Source organism: Myotis lucifugus, unplaced genomic scaffold (genome assembly GCF_000147115.1).
Source record: "Myotis lucifugus unplaced genomic scaffold, Myoluc2.0 scaffold_483, whole genome shotgun sequence".
Lineage (NCBI taxonomy): Eukaryota > Metazoa > Chordata > Mammalia > Chiroptera > Vespertilionidae > Myotis > Myotis lucifugus.
This window is the reverse complement of record NW_005871531.1, coordinates 442,042-454,465: the sequence shown is the minus strand read 5'-3', so window position 1 is coordinate 454,465 and position 12,424 is coordinate 442,042. Positions and strand designations below refer to the sequence as shown.

At 53.1% G+C, this 12,424-nt stretch overlaps 1 protein-coding gene across 1 annotated transcript in view; it reads right to left on the bottom strand.

Annotated features, from left to right (window-relative positions):
- Positions 1-12,424, bottom strand: part of PRKN (parkin RBR E3 ubiquitin protein ligase) — a 429,225-nt gene that overhangs the window by 184,002 nt on the left and 232,799 nt on the right. The window contains exon 4 of the mRNA XM_023744713.1: positions 11,187-11,308. Coding sequence (XP_023600481.1) covers positions 11,187-11,308 — 122 coding nt within the window. The remainder of the gene's footprint in view (positions 1-11,186; positions 11,309-12,424) is intronic.

Genomic DNA, 12,424 nt, shown 5'->3' with positions numbered 1-12,424 from the left:
TAACATCTGAACTGACCCCCACACAGACCAGCTCGCCACGGCCGGCGTGCGGGCGGGGGTTTAGATGCCCGGGGAGGACATGACCATCGGGGCTCCTTCCTCCACCCCTGGCTGCACATCGCAGAGCACGCCCTGTGGGCCTTCCTGCCGATGAGCCCGGGCATTCCAGAGCACAGCTGTCCCTTCAAGCCATCAGCCAGACATTCGACAAACAGAAACAGACGGACTACATAACAGGAGCGTTCCCAAGAGCTCACCATCGGATGACGTAACCACCGCCTACCCTGTCGCCTCCACACTGGCTCTGCCAAAACTCGCCCATTGCCCGCTGCCCTCCTCCGATTTCCTCCCTTCCCGACCCCGCACTGAAGCTGAAGGCGCACATCACACAGGTGCCTTCGGGTTTCAGAAATCAGCCCGGCCGGCATGGCTCTGGTTGAGGGTGGACCTATGAACCAGGAGGTCACGGTTCAATTCCCAGTCAGGGCACGTGCCCAAGTTGCCAGCTGGATCCCCAGTGTGGGGCGTGCAGGAGGCAGCCGATCCATGATTCTCTCTCATCATTGATGTTTCCATCTCTCTCTCCCTCTCCTTTCCTCCCTGAAAGCAATAAAAAAATAAAAGATTTCAGAAATTGGCATGTTTCAGGTAGAATGGGCAGTATTAAGAGGTACTAGCCTGCAGATCTTTGAGAAATGTACAAGAAACCAATTTTCCCCACTTTGTAACAGCCCCAATTCCAGGCTCCGAGATGAGGCATTTATTTCAAAACTGTTATACATCAAACTGTAATAAACAAAAGGACACGCTGCCCACCTCGGTCTTCTGTTCGACAAACCGCAGTAACGCCTCTTCTAACAACTCGGAATGGCACTGCTCTGAAATTTGGATTGGGCTCTGCTTTTCCGAACATATACATTGACATTTTCCCAGATTTGTGATATTATTTTGCACATAATTCACCTAAACTACACACCATTCTCCAATCTTAGAGATTTTTTTCTAAACTCACTGGAATTTCCAAAGTTCAATACAATACACAGACATTTCAAAGCAAATGTTCACTAAATTTCAAATTGTAACTGATAAATTTGCAGGGGTTTCTCCAATAAACGACAGGACAGAATCAAATATAGAAATCAGTGTTTGTACAAACTCACTCTCCTTCCCACTCTCCTTCCAAATCATAATTTTTCAAATAAAAGGAACAAAACCCATGGCTGTGCATACTGCTCCTAATTAAAGCGAACGCCATGTAAGTTGTTCGCTGACGAGGAAAGCAGGAGGAAGGGCAAGGCTTCAGGAGACGGTGTCAAGCGCCAGGTCCCTGTCCTTCATCACAAGGGACAGAAAGTCCTTTTCTTGGCGGGAAGGCGAGCGAGTAACAGCTCGGCCTCCATGACAGCGGCTCGGGCTCTCGGGCCCGCGTTCCAGCTCACTTTCGGCTCTCATTACCCTGACACCCTGAGATGGAAGGTCACAGACGCTGGGACATCTGAAACAGGACAGTGTCAGCACGTCCACTCCTCCACACAGGGGCCTCCAGACTATAAATCAGAGAAGACAGGAGGACGTCCCAGAAGAAGAGAGCAGCCGGGACCCTGCCTGCTTCACCATCTAAATGCCTCGGGAACCCGCGGAGCAAGTGGTGGTAAAATTATGATGTGGCCCTAACCGGTTTGGCTCAGTGGATAGAGCGTCGGCCTGCCGACTGAAAGGTCCCAGGTTCGATTCTGGCCAAGGGCATGTACCTTGGTTTCGGACACATCCCCAGTAGGGGGTGTGCAGGAGGCAGCTGATCGATGTTTCTCTCTCATCAATGTTTCTAACTCTCTATCCCTCTCTCTTCCTCTCTGTAAAAAATCAATAAAATATATTTTAAAAAAATATTTTTTAAAAAAATCATGATGTGCCCGCTACAGACAAGGCTCTCTGTGAAGAGGGGAGGCGAGGGAGGAGGGGGGAAATGTTGAGGGTTTTTTTCAGACTATGTGGGTTCAAGTTTCCCCCCATCTCCTGTGATCTCTTTGCTAATTCTGAGCTCTAGGAACCTTGGCATTTTCTCAGGTATAAATAGTGACGAAGTTGTAGAGGGGTACCCCAGCGGAGCCTCTTAGATTTCGGTCATACTCCACTGACTTTGCGGATATATATGTATACACATGTGTACATGTATGTATGTGTATATGTTACATATGTACACAATCTTTCCTATATCCCCTGATGCAAAGTTTAGAAACCTTAGCTTTAGAGCCACATCACAGGACTTACAGGTGACATCACAGGTGACACGACCCTCTACCTAAGCTACTCTAAATCGGTTGTTCTGGCTGGTCCTGAAGAGCGATGACAGTTGTCGTTAGCACCTTACGGAGGAAAAGGCTCATCTGTCCCGGCGATGCGGCTGCTGACTTACACGACGGCCGTGTGCGGTCATTGTAATTGGGGGTCATTTCCCAGGCGGGAGGGCCACGTGGGCTTATTACACGTTAATGTGAAATTCCCACGGTACGACCGAAGATTTAAAAGACAAAGAAAGCTCAGGGCCATTCGGACACCACCCAGAAACGGAGTCCCTTGAGATGAGCTGGGAGGACCGTGGCCTCGTCATCCCAGCAGTGACGCAGGTCACCAGTGCTCGGAGTCGCCGTGGCCTCCATGCTATCCGTGCTACGCCCTCAACAAACCGTGGCGCCAACTAGTCCCTTAAAAAAGTCAGGATCTGAGAGTGCCTCCCCTAATTGTCTTGATTCCCTGTTTTTCAAGTTCCCCGAGACCTTCTATTTCCTCGTCACTACGTTCCTTTCCCAGCCAGTTCCTGGGTCCCCATCTGACTTGGGAAAAGGGAGTCTAGTCCATGTGATTTTGCAGGAAAATCAGTAGAGCAGGGTCTAAGCCCCCGCACCCCTCCCCCTCCCTAGTAGGAAAGTGAGCGAAACCCAGTGTGGGGGTCACCCACGGGGTCGGAACGTGGGCCCCGTATTTAATTCTGCGCTCGGCCCCTTTCTCTCTGTGGACCAGGTGGCGCCGACGAACCTCTCCATCCCCTCCGGACTCAGTGGTGCATCAGAGCGGGGAGTGTGAGGTCCCCAGTGGAAGACACGAGCGTGTGTGAGCACCAGGTCTTCTGTGAAACAACTACACACACCGCAGTGGGGTCTCCCCGTGCCCCGCACCCACACTGTCCGACCGCGGGCAGCACACCTGTTGTTTGTAAAGCATTGACGAAGGCTCCTCGCGGAGGGGAGGCAGGGCTACTAAACTCTATTCATCTGTCCCCGGGGAGGCGTTCGGGGCACTCGCTTCTTAAACAAAAGACAAATAAATTAACCCGGTGCCCTAGGGTCTGTGTTTTCTTTCCAGGATCCTTGATAAAGCGTCTAAGTGGCCAAGTAATAATTTATCACGTTCATCCCACACAAAACCAGGGAGCCCCACGCATGCGTCCAAAGGCTGACATAACGGCGGCGTTTCCCGCACAAAAACAAGGGCCAGGCCGGCCGCGTCCCCAGGGCCACAGGGAGGCGAGCAGAATCTGTGATGGCATCACTTAGACTGGGGCATGAAAACGATGAAGATGATCGCACAGCAGTGCACTCACAGGAGGGCAGCCACTGGTCTCTGCCCCCCAACGTCCGCCTCATCCTCTCTCCTTATTAACGGAGAAGCAATGGGTCCAAGCCAGCGAAATGACCGCGGGTCTGGGCCAGTAGTGGCTCTCCTGTTGCTGTTGGAAAACTCGAGCCTTTTAAACTTCCTTGGTAATGACTGGTGGCTCCACGGCCAAGTTAGGAACAATGACATGTAAATTATCATTTCCTTTTTCAAATAAACAAGTGTGGCTGCTCCTCACCCCGCCCTGGCTGCAGCTCTCGTCCCCCCAGAACCTCAGCCAGAACCCTGGAGGGATCTGCCAGGGCCGCGGAGTGACCGGAGCTCTGCTGGAAGTGGGGGTCCTCACCAACAGTCTGCTGAGGCCATGTGTGGGAGCAGGTGCTGGGGACAGCAGCTGAAAATCATTCACCGAAGCCAAGTCACCGAGTGAGCGAAAAGCCAGGTGACTTACATCTTGATCTGTTCAGGATGCACTTGATTGATCTGATTATAAGCTGTGCAGCCAGGTCCTCTGGGCTCGAGCTCCTAGGACCCCTCCCCTGCCCTCAGTCCTGGGTGCGGAGCCGCCTGCCTTTCCCTGCCCGCCCCATCCCTCCAGCTGCAGCAGGAAAGTGGTGGTGGTGGAGGGGGGCCATCTCAGAGGCTCTGGGGACACAGCACTGCCCAGCCCACACCGACACCTGTGAGCGTCATGAGATGCTGCAGACTTGTAACTGGTTATAAAAACAGTTTTTGGTAAATCTCTACTAGAGGAAATGGTTGGAAAAATTTTAAAACATTTCTGGAAAAACAAAATTACTAAAATAAAGACCGAAAAGAAACCAATATAACCCCAAATGTGGAAATGCTGAGGCTCTGGTCACATTCATAAAAACATACACACAGGTCTGTTCAAGAAGAAGACTTTCTGACGAAGATGGAAAGCTGGTGCCCAGGGTCTCAGGGGAGGCCGCAGTGGGCGGCTCCTCTGAGCCCCCAGGAGGAGGGAGGTGAAGCCACACGCTGGCTGCTCCGCGGCCCAGCACGGAACACAAACCAACACGTCGCAGGCCCAGCGATACCCTGGCCACGGGGACACCGGCGGCCTCTGGAGGGAGAGACACGTCACAGCATAAGATAACACGCAGTGGCTCTCCCACTCAGCCCCACACACTCAGGAGTGCCCGGCAACCCACTCGCTAAACAGAAAGAAGAAGAAGGCAGACTCGTGCTCAGGGCGCTCAGCTCTGGGTCAGGCCTGTGTTGCAGATGTGAGAGTAGGTTTGATAGTAAGAGAAGCAAGTAGACTCCTGACCAACAATTAATCTCTAACAAATATTAAGTTTAGGGTTGATTATACATTGAGGTTACATTTCTTAATACATTTCCTCCCATAAATTGTCCCTAATCTATAACCCAATTTTAACTAAAATCCATCACGCCGGGCATGTTCCATCTTCCTCTATTTCTTGCACCATTTCCCATCAGGACCCTCTTAGCTTTAATGCTATTCCGAGGCAGTTTCATTACAGTGGCCAAGATAAAGCTCTTTTTCAGAAAAAGTGATTATAGTGACGGCAGCGGGGAATCACCCCCGTGCCTGGGGCAGCCATCTCTCTGTGACACAGACACAGGCCGCAGTGGGCACAGCCCGAGGGGAGGTGGGGAGGGGAGGTGTGGGTGGGCAAAGGGGGGTATGGGGACAGAAGGAGGCTTTGCTTGGGGAGACGGCCACACGATACGTGTGCAGGTGATGTTTTGTTGAGTTGTACACTTGAAACTTGTATGGTTCTGTGAACCAATGGCAACCCAATAAATTCAATTTTTAAAAAAGACTAATAAACTGAGTGCACACAGAAAGATGTTAATGGTGGTAGGTAGGTTCCCTGGAGTTTGTGCTGAGGGACTACCAGTTTGTAGCTGAGCCGGGAAGAGTCCTAGAGGTGAGAGGTCAGGGCGAGGCCAGCAGTCTCGGCGGTGCATGAGAGTAGGAAACGCTTCGCCTAGACAAAAGGCAGTGTGACCTACCAGCTTCCAAATGTGTCTCATGTGCCAGGCACCGCACTGCCTGCTTCCAGGAGTTAAGTCCTTGAATCTCTGCTGTAACGTCCGTGAAATTTTACTTCTGGTTTATGACAAGGAAATTTAGACAAAATTGCCTGGCCAGGGTGGCTCAGTGGTTGAGTGTCAACCCATGAACCAGGAGGTCACGGTTCAATTCCCGGTCAGGGCACATGCTCAGGTTGCGGGCTTGATCCCCAGTGTGGGGTGTGCAGGAGGCAGCCGATCAATGACTCTCTATCTCAAATAGATGTTTCTGTCTGTCTCTCTCTCTCTCTCTCTCTCTCTCTCTCTCTCTCTCTCTCTCTCCCTACCTCTCTGAAATCCATAAAAATATATTTTAACAACACAAAAGAAAGAAATTGAGACAGTCACACAGCTAATAAGCGCGAGAACCACAATTCAAGCGCCTATAGGACACGGCCGTGGCAGCCGCTCTCTCCGGGTCTTTGGTCCCAGGCGGTTCTGAGCCCAGGATCCCAACAGAATGCCATGTGCCAAGTGTCCTTCCGTCTCACTTCTACGTGCATCCTGTCTCCATCACTGTCGCAATCAGTCGAAATCGCCACTCGTCCATGAAGACCCTCGCTTACTGTAAGCCCGTGTCCTGCTAGAAAAGCCAGCCCGCTTCTTCCTATCGCGGAAGCTTTATTTCCTGCAGGAGGCGCTGTCCACCAGGCGGTGAGCAGTGGCCTCAAAGGCACCTGGTCTGAGACGCAGGAGTGAGCAGTGAGCCTCAGCGGGCAGACGCCTGCGGGGAGGGACCCCCTTAGAATGGTCCCCAGGGCAGACTCTCCTCCATCAGCCTGAGCTTCTCAGGGACGCCACCAGCCAGGACACTGTGTCACCACTGTCCCCGTGTCTCCTGCTGGCACGGCTTAGTGCCGGGGCGTCGGAGAGCTGAGCTGAGAGCCTCATCAGACTGTCCATCCTGCTTCCTCACCAGGACTCGCTCCTCCCCCATGACAGGACAGACGGCAGAAGGGACCCACCGACTACCCTCTGCTCTCGGGGCTGGCAGATCCCAGGGGAAGGGCGAAGGACAAGCATCTGTAAGTCTCAGGTACTATTTCTGTTTTCCATGTGAATTCCTTCTTTAATTCTCATTATTTTCTAAAAACAGCGTATGGTCTACAGATCTTAGAAAACCTTGCTTTTTCTGCCCACTTTGCCGGGTTATGAAAAATAAAAGTGCTCTGAGGATATGACCGGTGATTCTTGCTTTTCCACACTGGCGAGGAGAGCAGGGATGGCAGATGTTTTCCATCAGCCACTTTATCGCACCCGAGCACGACCAGACGCGTGTGCACGGGCAACGCGCCCCCTTCAGTTCAGGCCGGGTCATTTCTGTGCGGACCCGAGTGGGCGACTTTGGACGGGCGGGCGAGGGAATTGGACGCCGGCCACGGTTTTCCAATCAGCCGTTGTTCGCTATTTTCGAGTGAGTGTTCATTTTTCTAAAGGCTCTTTTGATTAATGGAAACCCTGGTCAAGGTGAGCATGAAATAAAAAAGATAATTTGATTTGGACAAAGAAGAAAACCAAGCTGATCAAGGTGTCCTCAAGGGCAGGCCAAACTTCAGACATCAGGCTCGCCACCCCTCACGCCATGACGGAAATGGTTACTCATTTTCCTGGACAACGTTCTATTAAGAGGAAGCAGGTAGACACGTCCACCTCACGCGTCATGTGTGAGAGGCAGCTCATTGCTATTGTATTCAAATAGTGAGGAGTGGTGAGGAAACACTGGAATTATGGGTAAGTTCACAACCACCCCACAAAACGAGGGGGCCACTATCAGGACTCGGGAGAGGCCTGGGGCTTGTTGCCAACTTATTTCTCCAGCAGAAAACATAAGATTAGGTTATTAAAAATAGCCCAGGTGGCTAAGTAGGTTCAAGTGTTTCTCCTTGTGTATGAAAAGCCCCTATAGAAGTCCAGATATGCACAACTACAGGCTAACAAGCTGGACAATGTGGATGAAATGGACAAATGCCTAGAAACACACAATCTCCAAAAATGAATCAGGAGGAATCAGAAAACGTGAATAGGCCAATACAACTGATGAAATAGAAGCAGGAATCAGAAAACTCCCAGCAAACAAAAGCCTGGGTCCAGACGGCTTCACAGGGGAGTTTAACCAAACATTCAAAGGAGAACTAACACCTATCCTCCTCAGACTATTCCAGAACATCCAAGAGGAAGGAACACTTCCAAACTCTTTCTATGAAGCCAGCATTACCCTACTCCCAAAACCAGATAAAGACACACAAAGAAAGAGAATTCCAGGCCAATATCCCTGATGAACACAGATGCTAAAATCCTCAACAAAATATTAGCAAATCACATCCAGCAGTACGTTAAAAAGATCCTACACCACGATCAGGTGGGATCTATTCCAGGGATGCAAGGCTGGTACAATATTCACACATCAACAACGTGACACATCACAGAAACAAACTGAAGGAAGCCCAGATAAACCACACGCTGCCATCACACTAGCCAGCCACACCCGATCCTACTTCTTTCTCCCTTTTCTTGACCAGAGAAAACCGTGTCGGCTGCAGATCTTTATAAATCCCTGGGAAAGGAGACGCAGCACTGTCTCTTGTCCACACAGACCCCTTCCTCGGGGCCGGCTCAGCACCTGCCCGTCATCGCCGGGCAGGACCTGCCTGCAGACCCTCAGCCTGGCTGGTCGCCTGACCCCGGAGACGACATCTGACGGCCCCGTGGAGTGTGTACTTGTGGTCACTATCGGAGGCTGGAGCGCCGGGCCTGCGCCCTGGCTGAGTGCCAGCTGTGCCGCACCCAGACACTACTGCGCGCCTGGGCTAAGCCGTCCTTAAGGAGTCTTTGAAGACGGCCACTTTTAAAAATCCTTCAGCATATTCTTTCCAGGAGGACTTTTGAACGATCGCTTAAGTCCATAGGCTTTAGTGGGATCACGGGACATTGACCAGCAGATCTGCGAGGCCCGGTCTTTGCTAGGGAAGGCGGGCTCCAGGGAAACACACACAGGATGGCTCCCTCCTGGGGCCAACGCCTGCCGACCGTGGACTCGGGTGGTCACTTCCCCTCTCTGTTCACACCACTGGGTGACCAGAGCCACTGTGCAGGTCTGTCATAGGAATGAGAGAAAAATACAAGGCTGGGGGCGGTGCTTTCGCTTCTCTAAAAGGAATTAGCCAACGCCTGGCGTTCTCAGTATTCTTCATATATCCACTAATCGTCACAACAAGTGAGAACCCTACCCTGCTCCCTCAGCCCCCGGCCCCAGGCCCGCGCCCCAGAGTTCCTGAGCTGACGGGAGGGGGGGGGGGCGTGACAAAGGGGCCGCTAACCCAGGCCTCCGGCTCCAGAGCCCCTGGGGGAGCTCACCCTGCACCGCCTCCCGTGGAGACTCACCGTGATGGAGAGTTGCTCCGGCCCAACCCACCATTGTGCATCACGTGACCCCCGCACTCAGGTTTGGGGCATTCAGGCAGATGCTGGGGGTGCTTTTCCTTTGTGTTTGCTTCTATTTCCCCCATGGAGCGTATTTTTCAAGGAAAAAGTGCATGTTTTTGGTTTCTCCTTGTTAACTAAAGATTGGCCACACTGAGCGCCACCCCCCCCCCCCCACACACACACACATTTGCTGACACCCGGGCGGCTGACTCCTTTCCACGGGCCTGGCCTTCCTGCCCGACTGCCCGCACCTGACTTAGCCTTCACTCACCTGTGGTCACAGGGGCATCGGCAGGGGACCCTCATGTAACAGACCCACCTGTGTGGTGAAGGGGAACTTTAACCTCCAAGGCGAGGTCACACCGCCCGGCTCAAATCCCGGGCCACCGCTTAGCGGGCTTGTTTCCCTAATCTCGTTAAGCCTCCTTTCCTCCCCAATCTAAAATGGATTTGCTAACAGTGCTTACCTCAGAGTGTTTCCACATAATTAACGGAGATAACCCCTGGAAAGGATTAAGCTTGGAGTTCCGTAAGGATTGGTCACTGCTCTTTCTACTGGGAACAGTAGGAGGTAACAGTCACAGCCCCTGTGTGGGGGCGGGGCGGGTCAGACAGACCAGCAGGGCCGGTGGCTGCCCTGGGAAGGCGAGGGGTGTCCGGTGGAGGACACTGTGGGGCTTTAGGACAGAAGCTCTCTCCAGGGACAGCCTGAGGAAGGTCCCCTCCGGGGTCAGGGCGAACCTGGGTCACTCGCGGGCTGGTCTTCGCACCTGGCCTGCCTGTGAGGCTGACATGTATTGGACTGAAACACTGAACTCACTGTTCGTAATCGCTCCCTTTCCCCAGCGTGAGGCGAGGTCCCTGCTGCCCTCCTCCAGCACCTTGGGGGCCTCCCTGCACCCCATTATTCTATTCCTCGGGCACAACCCCGATCTAGGCCCTCAGCACCCCGTGAAGGTTTATTAATAACCCCTCTGCCTTCAATCTGCCACCAACCTCAATCCAGATGGCGGACGGTTTGGCACTAAGGGTCCTAACATCATCTCACGCAGCCCTGTGTCTGCGGCACATTGTCCGGCTCTCCGCGGCCTGCAGGACACAAGCTAAACTCTCTCGCCACCGCTGGGCCCGATGTGGTAACGGGGACCTGTGTACACGTCGGCCTCTGGTCGCCCCAGCTCCGTCCTTTCCTGCCTCCCTGGCTGCGCCCTCTCCACGCGCTGCCCGGCCTCCCCACCCTCACACATTGGCATCCACCTCATATTCAGCCCGGTGAGTCCTGCACAGCCTCACGCTCACGCCACCAACTAGCTGTGTGCAAGGTTTTCATCGGCTCCGAAAGCCTTTTCTCTAGGGGGCCAGAGAGTAAGTGTCAGGGCTCTCGGGCCACGGAGTCCCAGTCCGTCTGCGGAGGGCTCAGCCGCCCAGGCCCGGAGCCCAGGGAGGAGGCCGCCTATGCAGAAGGGGTGTGGCCGCGTCCCAATAGGACTTCACCGTGGATGCCGAGTGCAAGCTTCCCCTAACGGTCACGGCTCACGCGATACTCCTCTCCTGATGTTTCCCAACCACGTAAAAACGTCACACACGTCCTCAGCTTGTGGACGGTACAGAAGCCAGTGAGGCCATGGCAGATGCTGGGCTGCGGGCCCCTGTTCCAAAGGCACCTGGTCGCTGTTCCCCCAGCCACAGCTTCCCTTCACACCTGCCCCTCACACTTAGCATCCTTCAGCGCACGATCTTCAGGAGCCGCCCGTGGATGTTGACATCTATACACAAACCTGCTACCCACACAGATCCAGGACACAAACCCTTCCCAGCATCACAGGAAGGTGAAGAGGGCGCCCACAGTCTCCCCTCCCGCTGGGGGAGGCCGTCCCTCTCCTTTCAGCCGGCCTCACTGAAGACACGGGCCCCGGCACGAGCTCCCTGAACCGACAGAGTCCTGCAGCTCTAACTGCAACGTCCGACACCACGAACATGACGACCACACGGAAGCTGTCGGTGTGAGACACGGTGACGCCAGCGGCAACTCTGAACCGTGTGTTCCCTTTGCCGGGCGGCCTCTGCCAGCCCCTCCTTACCTGGGCCAAGGTGAGCGTGGCTTGCTGGCAGGTGCCGCACCGCACCCGGAGCTTCCCGGGCTGCACCCGCTGGCAGGGGCCCTTGCAGTAGACGTAGAAGCTGTTGTAGGCCGGTCTACCTGCTGGGAAAGAAGCAGAGGCGTGGCCATCAGTGATCGACGCAGAACCAAACCGGCAGGCGTTAGGGCTGACTCCTCGGAGCACGTGAAACAGTCACAGGATAAATGTTCCAACGAGGCTACAACAATGTAATTTGGGAAATCGAGTTTTATGCTCAAAATAGTGAGAGCCGTTTCTTCTGGCCCACAGCCCCGTGACTGAGCCACATGGGCGACCTGCTGCCTGGAGAGCCGGCCGCGTTGCCGGAACTTGGGGACATGCAGGGCGCCCTGTGGGGCCGAGGCTTAAGAGGGACGGGAGTGTGGGGGCTGTGGGGACACAGAGACAGTGCTCCTGAGTTCAACTCCACGCTCTGAACACAGTTTCGAAGGCTCCAGACCTTTCCTCTTCCTATCGATCCGCAGGGATGGACCAGCAATCTCTCATGATGCGAGTACCTTCCCAGTTTGCTGGGTTTCAACACACGGTCACACCCGGGGGAGACAGAGCCGCGAGGGCGGACCGCACACAGGCCTGGACGGGGCTTTGCACTTCACTGGGTTCTCCACCAGGACACATGCCGCCCTAGGAACACACCGTCAAGAGTCAAAGCCGGGCAAACAAATCAGTCCCCACGCGCCTCTGGCAATGAGGACGCCTTGCTAGCGGGGTTCACACGTCCACGTTTGCAAAGAGCGAACTTTATGCAGAAGCACTGACCAGTAAAAGAACCGCCTTTCCAGATTTCTAAATCTCTAACGTTACTAAATACTTCTTCTAATCCTTAACTTCCTTCTTGCCGGGTAGGAGTTACCTAAGGCCACGCATAAAATTTTGTTTATCATCTAGAAATAATACACAGTATTTTTGATCATTAGGAGTGAAAACCTTTAGATTCCCAAATGCATGTGATTTGTTGAAAACAGTATAAACATGAGAAAAGAAAGATCCTAAACTCTTATGAAGCTCCATTTGTTTCACTAATTTACAAAAAAGACATATTGAATTGTCATTTGTTCAGCCATCTTTACTAATATTATGGGTGACAATACTTGTAAAATGAAAAGCACAATAAAGATATCAAGTTTCATGTTTTTATCATTTATTGGCAATATATTTTATAATCCTTAGTCTCCAGA